Below are 14,231 nucleotides of genomic sequence, written 5' to 3' on the forward strand. Positions count from 1 at the left end.
AATAGGTAGTTTATTAACCATATTAATAACAATGATGGGTCAAATAATCGGAGATTCAGCCCATCTGGGAAGTACGGATGAAAATGAAAGGAGTCCTTTTTTTTCTTCCCCTCCCTCCCTCATCCTCATAGGTTTTTATATCTAAATTATGTGAGAGTGATTCATACACACACCCATTATGAATCAGTAAGAGAAATAACTTCAAGACCTTTGCTAGTGATGAAAGTGCAAGTTAAGCTCATTAAGCCTTAGTGGTTATGATGTCAGCTGACCACAGTAAGGAGAGAATGTCTGGTTGAATTTTTACACCTAAAGTCAAAGTTCAAGAAAACCAGCTAAGATTCAGCTTAAAAAGCAGTGACGAAAAACAGCCAACACCCACATAAAAACAGATACACACATTCTGTATGCTTTGTCCCCACCCTTCTTTTCTTTAGCCTCAATCTGAGAATCTGCCATGCAACACAGGTAGAAAGAATTATAAGAGATTCAAGGAAAAGGTCACAAGGCCAGGAAGCCTCCTAGGTTCCCTGAAATTGTGGGCAAAGGGGAGTTAGGTGGAAATATAAAATAAGGACTGGCTGGGTGCGGTGGCTCATGCCTGTAATCCCAGCACTTTGAGAAGCTGAGGTGGGACAATCACTTAAGCCCAGGAATTTGAGACCAGTCTGGGCAACATAGGGAGACCCTGTCTTTACAAAAAAATTTTCATAATTAGCCAGGCATAGTGGTACACACCTGTGGTCCCAGCTACATGGGAGGCTGAGGTGGGAGGATCACTTGAGCTTGAGAGTTGGAGGCTGCGGTGAGCTATGATCACACCACTGCACTCCAGCCTGGATGACAGCAAGATCCTGTCTCAAAAAAAATAATAATAATAATAAAATAAGGACCATGAGAATCTCCCAGGAAGGGTAACTAGAACTCTAGAACTATATATATATATATATATTTTTTTTTTTTAGTGCAGTGGCATGATCTCAGCTCAGTGCAACCTCCGCCTCCTGGGTTCAAGTGATTTTCCTGCCTCGGCCTCCCGAGTAGCTGGGACTACAGGCATGCGCCATGACACCGGTTAATTTTTGTATTTTCAGTAGAGACGGGGTTTCACCATGTTGGCCAAGCTGGTCTTGAACTCCTGACCTCAAATGATCCACCCGCCTTGGCCTCCCAAAGTGCTGGGATTACAGGCATGAGCCATCGCGCCCAGCCAACTAGAACTGTAATTTTCAAAATACAGCTGGAGAGGAGGAGAGAAGACCCTCAGAAAGCTATAGATGAGTCTGCCCAATTCAGTAGATCTACTTTTTCAAGGGACCTGGAATCAAACCACTACACTTACCCAAATTATGAGGCAAAGGTTTTCTCCCCTCTCTGTGCCACCACTTGAGGCGGTATTCCAGACAAGAGTACACAATTTTCACTTTTTGTTTTTAAGCAAGGTTTTAATTAAGCTGCATGGCATCCAGAAGAAAGAAATGTACCAAAGAATCCAACCTGAGACCAGATTATACATTTTAGAGGGGGGAAAAAATCAATGCTATTTGGGAGAGGGAGCACTGTCATCAGAATATAACTCCAAAATAAATCATACAATAAATTATTTTCCAAAAGAAATTGATCCACATGCAGACAGATGAACACACACACGCACGCGCGTGCGCACGCACACGTGTCATTCTAGTCATTTATTCAGTGTTGACTGTGACTTCCATGGAGGGCACCATGAGAAAGGAAAAGATTAGACATGAGAAAAGAAGGCTAGGCCCCATCTTGCCACCAGTGGAATGAGATTTAAGACCACTAGAGAAGGAACCCACTAAATTGCCAGAAACAAGAGTAGAAAGAAACAGCAGTTATCAAGGAAGATTTTAATTGCTTCAAAGAGGGAAAGGAAGAAAGCACAGAAATCTAATGCAAGTAAAGGCACAATGAATGTGGAGTTGAATGGAACCAAACCCTTCCTTCGGTTAAAGTTATCCTTTTTTTTTTTTTGCGTGTGGTTTTGATGGTGGTTGTAGTTTGTTTCGTTTTGTTTTTAAGAGATGAGTCTTGAAGGCAGAGTTGTAATGGCCCTCCTCTCTCCCCTCCCATTCCCGAAATTAGGGTAGCTTAACAGAAAGCCACCTTGACCACATGGCCAGGGACTGAGATTCAATGGGGAAAGAAAGACTGTAGCTGGAATGTGAAGAATTTGATTTGCAGTTGATTGCAGGTTGGGTTTCCGGAAGGGCAGACAGCTCAATGTAGTGCCATCATAGGGCCTCAGATGCCCACACTCCACCCCCAGAGCTTCACAAAAGGGAAGGACCCTGGAGTCACCCTTTTCCCCCACCCCCATAAGCACTCAGCCTACAGATTATTTCAAGTGATCAGGAGAATTAAAACACACCCCAACCCTGAGTTGCTCTTTAGCAAGTCTATTTACAATTTTTTTCTCACCTCTCCCTGGAGGTAAATCTGGGTTTCAAGTTGGGAAGCCATGGGGTGAGGGAGTTCCCCAGTGCAATGGCCGATGATGAGTATCCTTGCCACTGCCAGTTAGCAGGGCTGGGATGAGCTCCTGTAGACAGCAGCCTCACATCTATCAGCTAGGGTAGCCCTAGGTTCTCACTCTGTTGGCCTACGCTGTGAAAATGATGGGGCTCTGCAGTGGAGCAAATCCCCATGACAGAGAAAATCACACCTGGAATATCAAAGTGCTTTGGTCCAGGTTCAGTGACCAGAGAAGAGGAAGAGGGGCATCTAGCTCATTTAAAAACCTGGAGGTTTGCCCTGCTTCCCAGACAGGGCAGTAAGAAACAACTATAAAGTTTTTCCCATTAGGGAAAAACATCACAAAACCAAACCCATACAAGGGCTTTTAACACAGCTTCCTGATGCTTAGCTGGGCAATGTCTCTTCCTTCTGTGGGGGGACAAGGGAGTTAATGGGACTGGGCAACAGCCTCAACATGAGACCACACAATCTTCCACGAAAGAGACGACATTCCCACAAGCAGATAAAAAGAGCAGTTTAAAAGGTGAGGAGTTTTAGTGCTCTTGTAGCCAGCCCACCTTAAACCTAAATTAGAAGCTTTTTACAACATACAAAATAGACTGATAACTATGCAGATCACATTCCCATCTTCAATAGTAAATATACGTAGTAATAAATCTATTATTAACAGCGGGACCAAATAACATATAAGGCAAAGACATTTAAACAGGTGTTGTATCATCAACATGCTCTAAAAAAAACTCATCTGACTAGATCTAGACCCAGGCCTTTTTGCATGAGGCCAAGACAACAAGTATACAATCAATACCCATGTGACACAGTCCAAGTGCTGGGGAATATGAGGGGGCAGTGGGCCATGGGGAGGAAGATATCAGCCCCAGTGAAAAGCTGGGGTTTGGCTTTACTCGTGATATTTTGATGCTCTATGTCTGAGTAAAGGAGGAAAAAAAAACACTTTGATAACGTACAAAAGGCATCGACTCCCATTTCAAAAATAAATGGGAAGACTTCACAGTCAAAGTTCAGTCACTTGTCAGTATCTGCCCTGGAACTCTGCTGCAGTATCAACTCTTGTACTCTCTCCTTTTCCCTCCACTAGCATGCCCTCTCTCTCAGTTGTTTGGTTTGTTTGTTTTCTGAGATGGAGTTTCACTCTGTCACCCGGGCTGGAGCGCAGTGGCGCCATCTCCACTCACTGCAACCTCCACCTCCTGGATTCAAGCGATTCTCCTGCCTCAGCCTCCCCAGTAGCTGGGACTACAGGCACATGCCACCACGCCCAGGCCCAGGTAATTTTTGTGTTTTTAGTGGAGACGGGGTTTCACCATGTTGGACAGGCTGGTCTCGAACTTCTGACCTCAGGTGATCCGCCCGCCTCGGCCTCCCAAATTGCTGAGATTACAGGCGTAAGCCACAGCGCCCGGCAGTTCTGTTTGCTTCAGGATGCTAGGGATACTTCTGGGAGATAACTGCTAACAGATTAGAAAGAAGAATGATACATAAAAAATGATTAGGAAAAGTTTGGTGACAGACCTAATCATGGTCTGTCCCAGAGTTAATATGGTCCAGGGGATGGCAAAGGACAGCAGACCCCATACACATTACCCCCGTTGAGCCCTCCCTCACCTAGCACTGGGGAGACTTGGGTTTCACCTGGCACCATGCACAGATCCCTAGCCTGTGATCCAATCAACTGGAAAGGTCTCTAAGACAGTTTAAGCCTGTGATGTGTGTGATTAAATTTTTAAGCTAATTTTCCCCATCCATTTCAAAGAGTAGTCATGGTCTCCTTGCTCTCATGCCACGCTCTGAGCACCCTCTACACATAACAACAGTTGTAGAAAACCAAAGCATCTGGTGTGTGGAGCCCAAGAGCCCCATCCTGCTGTCGGAAAAAAAGAAGTCCTCATCCAATCAGCTTCCTACCTAGACTGGGGACCTCCATTTTCTCTGTGCTCTTTAGGACCTGGAAGACAAAGAAACAACCTATGGCTGGCTGCCAAGGAAGATCTACTGAACTGAGGCAAATCTCAACAAAGTCTTTGTGCTTCCTGGCATAGAAGAGTATCTGAATATCTTCATAAGCCTCTGCTCACTTCTTCACCCTTCTGTACTCTGCTGTGTTAAACCGTGCAGTCCTGGGAAGGCAAGGGTGGTAGAGAAAGGAACAGGAAGAGTCTGCTCAGTCAGGTGGGCTGTGAACTTCAGTACAGGCAGGACTTAAAAGTCCTTTGCAGCCCCACAAAGCCAGCTCCTTCCATGAGGGGCTTCAACCTGCCCTTCTTTGTTATCCTGGAGCACCTTCCAGGGGCTGAAGGACAGAAAGAGCCACTGACAACTTCAGGGCCAGTCAGAAAAGACTGAGGCAGACACAAGATTGAGGTTAAGGCCCAGGCCCATGCCCTATCTTCCTATCTCCCACCAGAGGTTTTTGGGGTTTGTGAATCAGGAATGAATGATGCCCTCCACAAAAAGTGACTTTTCTTTCAAGGGCATGGGCGTTAAGGGGGAGGAAAAACATCCCTCAGCCTAGCACCCTGAAGCAGTGGGGTGAGGGGTCCCAGAGGGTTCAAATGGCTCCTGTTCCCTTTGCTGCAGAGAACTGACTAGTTCTAAAATGGTCTTCAGTTTATTTCACCCTTTCTTTTTATTAAATGTTAAGTTCAACTGATTAGTATTTAGTGTTTATATCCAATTTATCCCTGGGGTGGTGGGGGGGGGGGCAGCAGGTGAGAACAAAAACAAAATACCCCTAAAAATAAAGCAGACCCAATTCCTTGCCCTTTCTCCAAATATGACCTTTAAAACAGATCACTTCTTGGCAAACTCCTTTCTTGCTTCACTAAAAATGCTCCCCTCCCACCCATAAGTCCTGGTCATGCCAGCCTCCTAAATGATGAAATATAATATACCTGCCAAGCTTCCCCCACAGTGGACAGGAGAAGGAAGGAGTACCATTCTCCACCCTGCCCTAACAGTGAGTTAATTCATCACAACAAGGCACCTTTCCCCAAGAGGAAGGCAGAAGACACGGAAACTTGTTCCTCATGTGGCTAGCAGGGCTTGCTGGAGGAAGGATGGATGCAGGGTTTGAGATCCTACTGTCAATATAGAGTCTGATCACCAAATCCAGAGATGAGATGCATAGATGGAGGTGAGCTGGGAGGACATTTGGAGTCTAGGGCTTGATTGCATTGGAGAAACATGTTAGGAGCTCTCATGCAGGTTTCAGGGGAATGGAAGGGACCATCTGAGAAGAAGAGAAGGTCCATCCTTTTCCTGAGGAACAGGACCAAGCCAGGCTTCACCTGAGAATGGGTGGCAGAGGTGGGGCTCCACGGGCAGCTGAAAAAAAACAAAATAAAGACCACACACATACAGGTCACCCACCAGAATCTGAACAACCCACACATTCCTAAAATGAGAGACAGGCTCTTTAAGCTAACCTTTAAAATCTGGGGACTACGTGTTATTATTGTTTTGCCTAAGAAAATGAAGATGAGTGGCCAGGCAAGGTGGCTCACGCCTGTAATCCCAGCACTTTGCGAGGCCGAGGCGGGCGGATCACCTGAGGTCAGGAGTTTCAGACCAGCCTGGCCAACCAGGCAAAACCCAGTCTCTACTAAAATTACAAAAATAATCCGGCATGGTGGCACACGCCTATAATCCTAGATACTTGGGAGGCTTAGGCAGGAGAATCACTTGAACCTGGGAGGCGGAGGTTTGGGGTGAGCCGAGATGGCACCAGTGCACTCCAGCCTGGGTGACGATAGGGAGACCCTATCTCAAAAAAAAAAAAAAAAAAAAAAAAAGGACAATGAAGATGATGAGAAGCAATTTTTTTTTCTTTTTTCTTTTTTTTTTTTTGAGATGGAGTCTCCCTCTGTCACCCAGGCTGGAGTACAGTAGCGTGATCTTGGCTCACTGCAACCTCCGCCTCCTTGGTTTAAACAGTTCTCCTGCCTCAGCCTCCCGAGTAGCTGGGACTGCAGGTGTGTGCCACCACGCCCGGCTAATCTTTTGTATTTTTAGTAGAGACAGGGTTTCACCGTGTTAGCTAGGATGGTCTTGATCTCCTGACCTCATGATCTGCCCACCTCAGCCTCCCAAAATGCTGGGATTATAGGCATAAGCCACTGCACCCAGCCTAATTTTGTATTTTTAGTAGAGACAGGGTTTCATTATGTTGGTCAGGCTGGTCTCAAATTCCTGACCTCGTGATCCACCCACCTTGGGCTCCCAAAGTGCTGGGATTATAGGTATGAGCCACTGTGCCCAGCGAGAAGCAAATTTTAACCTAAGAAAATGCACAGATTCTACATTCTATGCAATTATGGAAAAACCTTCTTATTATTATTCTCACCTCGGTTTGTTTTGCTGGGATATATCCTCTGAAAGTGTTTATATTCTTCTGGAGCAGGAAAGTCTTCTACTGGATGGAAGGAATACTTTGACTCAAAATCATCTGCGAAAAGAATAGAATATTAATTCCTATCATCCTTGCTTGTGCTCCCGCAGGCCTCTGATCGCTTTGACCCTCCCCACTTACTAATCTCTCAGGCATTCTGAGGTACTGTGAGGACCTACTGCCCCACCAAACCAACCACCCTGAGAACAGCAGCAGCATCACCCCACGTGCCTTGCATGCACAGAGCATGTATTCGAAACCTCTCTGTACTAAGTAGTGCGTCTTTGAGCCCATTCTTTATTTATTTATTTTTTGACAGTCTCGCTCTGTCACCCAGGCTGGAGTGCAGTGGTGCCCACCACCTCGCCCAGCTAGTTTTCTGTATTTTTAGTAGAGACGGGGTTTCGCCATCTTGGCCAGGCTAGTCTCAAACTCCTGTGCTCAGGCAATCTCCCCACCTGGCCTCCCAAAGTGCTGGGATTACAGGTGTGAACCACGCCTAGCCTGAGCTGATTCTTTAAACCTTTCCACCAAGTCAGGCACAGAACAGGAAAGGAGCCCAGTTGTTTGCATGGTAGCAGAAAGAAATATAATTTTTTTTTTTTTTTTTTTTGAGACGGAATCTCACTCTGTTGCCCAGACTGGGCATGATCTTGGCTCACTGCAACCTCCACCTCCCAAGTTCAAGCGATTCTCCTGCCCCAGCGTCCCTGAGATTACAGGCATGCACCACCACACCTGGCTAATTTTTGTATTTTTAGTAGAGATAGGGTTTCACCATGTTGGCCAGGCTGGTCTTGAACTCCTGACCTCAGGTGATCCACCTGCCTCGGCCTCCCAAAGCGCTGGGATTACTGGCGTAAGCCACCAGGCCCAGCCAATTCTGGGTTTTAATAACATCTTACAGACTGTCACCACGGGAAAACAACTGATCTAAATCCAGAAATTGGTAGGAATTAATTTAAAATGGGAATATCTGTCTATGACTAGTGAGAGATTTGACCAGATAATTCCCTTTCAGTCCATGTTACCTTCACTTACATAGTTGGGACAGCCATCTCATGGCTTCTACTCCTACTTTCTACAGCCCCTCCATCAGAAGGCTCAAATTTTCTGTAAGTGCGGCTTGATCACATCCCAAAGGTTTCTACAATAAGGATATATCTTTAAAGCAAAAACCCTGGCATACCTAATAGGAATAGACTAGAACATGGAGGACAGTGGGTAGGTAAGGACAGCAACCATTAAAGAATCTAGAAGCTGGGCATGGTGGCTCATGCCTGTAATCCCAGCACTTTGGGAGGCCAAGGTGGGTGGGTAGCTTGAGCCCAGGAGTTCGAGACCAGTCTGGGCAACATGGCAAAACCTCATCTCTACAAAAAAAATACAAAATTAGCCAGGCATGGTGGTGCACACCTGTGGTCCCAGCTACTTGGAAGGCTGAAAGATGGGAGGATTGCTTGAGCTTGGGAGGTCGAGACTGCGGTGAGCCGTGATTGCGCTACTGCCCTCCAGCTTGGATGACAAAGCAAGACGCTATCTCAAAAAAAAAAAATCTAGAGTGTTAGGGCTGCAAGGGACCTTTCAGAGATTTCTTCCAAGGGTCCTCAACAGACGGGTCTAACAATAGCCTATGGACAACCTTTACTTAGGGTTACATCCCAGAACCAAGGAATCAGAATCTCTTAGGTAGAGCACCCCCAACATTTATAATCTTGGAAAAGTTAATCTGATACACTTCTGATCTAGTCAACCTAATTTTACAAATAAGGGAAGTGAGGCCCAGAGAAGTAACGTGACTTCCTCAAAATAACACTGCTAGTTAGTGGCTTTGGATTAATGTGTGTAATGTTTTGGGTTTCGTTTTGTTTTTTTTTTTTTAAGACGGAGTCTTGCTCTGTCACCCAGGCTGGAGTGCAGTGGCACAATCTTGGCTCACTGCAACCTCCACCTCCTGGGTTCAAGAGATTCTCCTGCCTCAGCCTTCTGAGTAGCTGGGATTATGGCTGCGTGCCATCATGCCCAGTTAATTTTTTATATTTTTAGTAGAGATGGGGTTTCACTATGTTAGCCAGGCTGGTCTCAAACTCCTGACCTCAGGTGATCCGCCTGCCTCGGCCTCCCAAAGTACTGCGATTACAGGCGTGAGCCACCGCACCCAGCCGACTTTTTTTTTTTTTTTTTTTTTTTTTTTTGAGACAGAGTCTCTCTCTGTTGCCCAGGCTGGGGTGCAGTGATGTGATCAATGGTTTGCTGCAGCCTCAACCTCCCTGGACTTAGGCAATCCTCCTGAGTAGCTGGAAACACAGGCGTGTGCCACCACACCCAGCTAATTTTTGTATTTTTTAGAGAGATGAAGTTCCACCATGTTGCCCAGGCTGGTCTTGAGTTCCTGGGCTAAAAGCAATCCTCCCACCTTGGCCTCCCAAAGTGCTGGGATTACAGGCATGAGCCACCACGCCCAATCCTTTTTTCTTTAATATTTTTTGTCATTCTTTCTTCTTTTTTCTTTCCAGGCAATGTGCCATGGGACTTTTCTTTTTTTTTTTTTTTTTCAAGAATTCCAAGGAAAGGCTGGATGTGATGGCTCACATGTGTAATCCCAGCACTTTGGGAGGCCGAGGTTGGAGGACTGCTTGAGACCAGGAGTTTGACAGCAGCCTGGGCAACAGAGACCCAGTCTCTATAAAAAATAATTAAAAAATAATAATTCCAAGAACAATCAAGTGTTTTGTTTTTGAAGAGCTAGAAAGGAACACTCCTTCCTAGGAGAATACATAAGTCCTGTCTGAATAATCCTAAAGAAGATACAGAGTCTCTGACCTAAAAGCTAGCTACAAAAAGTGATCTTTGGAGTGGATTTAGAGTTAGCACAACACTTGCTGATTTTACTTCAATCTATTCCAAAGCATCCATGCTTAGAATTCATATCAAGATAAGGAAGTCAATGAACACAGCCCATACCTCTGAGGATGAAGTCAGGAGGAGAACTATTGTGAACAAAGGATCCCATGTGGCCATTCCCACTCTATGGTGGCCATCTGGCAGCCATGGCACTGGAGTGGGTGAAGTCACCGCAGGAACCATGAGACTACAGATAGCTAGCTACTCACCCAAGAAAGACCGGACAGTGGTGATAGAATCTCTGTGGCCATTCCTCAGGGGCGGTGGAGGAGGAGGGGGTGGCCCAGCTGGCGTCCTTGAGGGTGGAGGTGGGGGCTTTCCTCGGCTCGGGGGTTCTGACCCATGCATTCGGTATGGTGGTGGGGGAGGGGGAGCATCCCTGGCACCATTTCGGATCACAGGTGGTGGGGGTGGAGGAGCTGCAATTAAAATCCAAAGTAGTTAGGTTTGGATGTGGAGACGGCAAGGGGTAGAATGACTTGAAACACATGAGCTAAAAGAGTAACACACCCCGCAGAGGCTCACAGTGCCTGGTTCCCCTTTGTCCTTATTACTTGAACAGCATCACCATTCTTCCAGATACCAACATTCAGAATAAATGTATGGCCTTTTTACATTTCCTACCAGTCAGTCAAGAACCCTATCTGTTCTTGATTTTTTTTCTGCTTTTCCATGCCTTCCTCCACAATTCTAATTCAGGTCTTCCTTATATTTAGCCTGTTCTACTGCAAAAGCCTTCCGAATGTTCTCCTTGCTTTGTCTCTTACCCCTCCAAATTCATTTTGCATAACACCAACTCACCAACCTCCCTAAAAACTTGATCCAGTTTTTTCAAAGGCTTTGCACTGCCTAAATCATAAAGTCTCAAACCGTGGCTGGGTGTGATGGCTCATGTCTATAATCCTAGCACTTTGGGAGGCCGAGGCGGGAGGATTGCCTGAGCTCAGCAGTTGGAGACCAGCCTGGGCAACATGATGAAACCCCATCTCTACTAAAAATACAAAAAATTAGCCCGGTGTGGTGGCGTGTGCCTGTAGTCCCAGCTCCTCAGGAGGCTGAGGCACAAGAATCACTTGAACCTGGGAGGTGGAGGTTGCAGTGAGCCCAGATTGTGCCACTGCACTCCAGCCTGGGCAACAGAGAGAGACTCCATCTCAAATACATAAATAAGTAAAAAAATTAAGTCTCAAAGCCTTTGCTTACATAGTAACCTACCACACCAATCAGCTTGAGCTTGGCTTCTCCTCTTCCCTTCTTATTGCTAGGCTAGGTTAGGAGCCCTCCTCTGCACTTCCACTGCAGCTTGTGCATACCTACCACTTGAATAGACTATTATAATTATTTATTCTGTGTGCTCTTTCCCCAGTATACTGTGTACCCCTTGATGTCAGAGCAGTTCCTCCTTCTGGGTTCCCAAGTTCAGCCAAATGTACAGCACACAGCAGGTGCTCAATCAACGTTTGCTGAATAAACCGAATTATATGCTTTGCTCTTGTGACTCCCCTCACAATATTCTGATATCCCCCCTTCCCTTACTACCAAATCCTCCCTATCCTTCAAGGTTCAATCCAAGTCCCATCTTCTCAAGGCTTTCCCAAAGCAATCCATTTTCTTCTGAGTCCCTCCACCTCTGCTCTCCCACAGCATATACAGGCTATGTCACTTACTCTAATATCAATGAGCGATTTTCAAAATATATACAGCAGATTCATTGTGGGAAGTTACATATGTCCAGTAACAGTCTCATTGCTCAAACACTGCAAACACCTCTTTTGGAATTGCCTCCAAAACAAGTTTATCAGTCAGAGCTGTAAACACTATTATATGATGGTCACATTTCATTTCTGAGGTCACCCCACCACCATCACCAATGAAAATATTCATACCTATGCCAGGCACGGTGGCTCACGCCTGTAATCCCAGCACTTTGGGAGGCCGAGGCGGGAGGATCACCTGAGGTCGGGAGTTCGAGACCAGCCTGATCAACATGGAGAAACCCAGTCTCTATTAAAATACAAAAATTAGCCAGATGTGGTGGTGCATGCCTGTAATCCCAGCTACTCGGAAGGCTGAGGAAGGAGAATTGCTTGAACCCAAGAGGCGGAGGTTGCGGTGATCCAAGATCGTGCCATTGCACTCCAGCCTGGGCAACAAGAACAAAACTCTGCCTCAAAAAAAAAAAAAGAAAATACTCATACCTATGGCTGAATCTGCTTTTTGGTGATTCCAAAAATCAAATTCACTCTTAAAAGATGAAAATTTGCCACCAAGTAGAAGGTAACGTCAAAAGCATGTGTGAAGAAATGGCAATATGACTGGAATATAATAGATTCTAACGTGTTTGTCTTACTCCTATGCTCTGTATTAACTAACAATAATAGCAGCTACCATTTATTGGGTATCTATTATGTTCCAGGCATTTTCGGTGTATTAAATCTTTAAAAAGTCTTATAGCCACACATGCGAAGTATGTAATATTATCCCCATTTCACAAATGAGAAAACTGGGACTCAGGTTATTTGTTTAAGGTCGCAGATCAAATAAAAATAGGCAAGGCACATGTCTGCTCTTTCTACTCTCCCACACTGCTTTTTGTAACTCCCAGTATTCTGCATAGTATCTTCCCAACCAGATTTACAATCCAGTGGCTTGGAAGTGCATCTTTTGGTATCTAGGCGATGTTCAATTTTTTTTTTTTTTTTTTAAGAGACAGGGTCTCACTCTGTCACCCAGGTTAAAGTGCAGTGGTGGGATCATAGCTCAGTGTAGCTTCAAACTCCTGGGCTCAAGCAATGCTCCCGCCTCAGCAAAGGGCTGGGATTATAGGCATGTGCCACAGCACGTGGCCCAATAAATAGTTGTGACCTAAATAGTATGTGAAGAGACTACTCAGCTTAACAGACAAAACTGTTTTTTGTAGTAAAACGGTATCTTGGCCAGGCATAGTGGCTCACATCTGTAATCCCAACACTCTGGGAGGCTGAGGCAGGCAGATCGCTTGATGCCAGGAGTTCGAGATCAGCCTGGGCAACATGAGGAAACCTCACCTCGAATTTTAAAAAAGTACAAAAATTAGCCAAGCGTGGTGGCACACGCCTGCAATCCCAGATATTCTGGAGCCTGAGGTGGGAGGAGCTTGAACCTGGGAGGTGGAGGCTGCAATAAGCCAACATCGCGCCACTGCACTCCAGCCTGGTGACACAGCAAGACTGTCTCAAAGAAAAGAGTATCTTATTATTCCTCCTGATTACTATCAGAATTGCTGTAGTGACTATAGTTAAGCATCTAACACAGTAATAGAATAACATACACACACACACACACACACACACACACACAATCTGGCACAATAAGCCCAATAAATGTTTTTGCTTCCCATAAGACACACTCAGAATGTCAACTCTTCCTCACTGTTTCCAAGCTTTGTTCAGTAGAAACAGGGGACACTAGATGCAATAATTAAAGAGAAATCTTGTAACTCCCAGCAGATCTCTGAGCCTTGTTTTGATTCCAAATCTACTCAAACTAAAGCTCTTTAAGAATAGAAGCTTCTTTAAGCCCTCAAAAATATTCCCTAAAACCCAGATTCCTCAAGGCCCTGAGAATTTGTATCTACTCCTAGGCCAGGGCAGCAAGGTAAACAGGGTTAGCCAGGTTCACAAGGACACCAACACCAGCTAGACACCAGGCAGGTGACAGCGATGAGATGACCTGGAATGGCACAATAGAGCAGGGTAAGAGTGATCTGTTTGGCTTCTCCAGCTCCCTCCCTCATCCCAGCCAGGTTCTGCTGTCTCCAATAAGCTTCTGGGCTCTTTGTCAGATCCAGTTATTTTTCTTTTTTTTTTTTTTTTTTGAGACGGAGTCTCGCTCTGTCCCCCAGGCTGGAGTACAGTGGCACGATCTCGGCTTACTGCAAGCTCCGCCTCCCGGGTTCATGCCACTCTCCTGCCTCAGCCTCCCCAGTAGCTGGGACTACAGGCACCCGCCACCACGCCTGGCTCATTTTTGTATTTTTAGTAGAGAGACAGGGTTTCACCGTGTTAGCCAGGATGGTCTCAATCTCCTGACCTCATGATCTGCCCGCCTCAGCCTCCCAAAGTGCTGGGATTACAGGCATGAGCCACCGCACCCGGCCCCAGATCCAGTTTTAAGACTGTTTCAAGTGACAGAGCCAGAACTCCAGTCCCTAAAAAACAATTTCCAAAAGAAGTCCTGGGATGGGAGACAGGCTTTTGTAATCCAAGATTAACCCTAATTTTGAGAAAAGTATGATGGTTTCAATTTTTCTCAAATTCCCTTAAAAATGGACAGTGTTGGCGGGTGCAGTGGCTCATGCCTGTAATCCCAGCACTTTGGGAGGCCAAGGCAGGCGGATCACAAGGTCAGGAGATCGAGACCATCCTGGCTAACATGGTGA

The 14,231-nt window shown here is 45.8% G+C and overlaps 1 protein-coding gene across 6 annotated transcripts in view; it reads right to left on the reverse strand.

The window, feature by feature from the left end:
• Positions 1-1,424: 1,424 nt before the first annotated feature.
• The window catches only part of WIPF2 (WAS/WASL interacting protein family member 2), a 62,460-nt gene continuing 49,653 nt past the window's right edge, over positions 1,425-14,231 (reverse strand). For all 6 annotated transcript variants that reach the window (XM_016931854.4, XM_016931855.4, XM_016931859.4 and 3 more), the window contains exons 6-8: positions 10,021-10,230; positions 6,863-6,964; positions 1,425-5,844 (exon numbers count right to left, since the gene is read on the reverse strand). In XM_016931854.4, coding sequence (XP_016787343.1) covers positions 5,804-5,844; positions 6,863-6,964; positions 10,021-10,230 — 353 coding nt within the window. In that variant the 3' untranslated portion in view covers positions 1,425-5,803. The remainder of the gene's footprint in view (positions 5,845-6,862; positions 6,965-10,020; positions 10,231-14,231) is intronic.

The sequence above is a fragment of the Pan troglodytes genome, chromosome 19 (genome assembly GCF_028858775.2).
Source record: "Pan troglodytes isolate AG18354 chromosome 19, NHGRI_mPanTro3-v2.0_pri, whole genome shotgun sequence".
Taxonomy (NCBI): Eukaryota; Metazoa; Chordata; class Mammalia; order Primates; family Hominidae; genus Pan; species Pan troglodytes.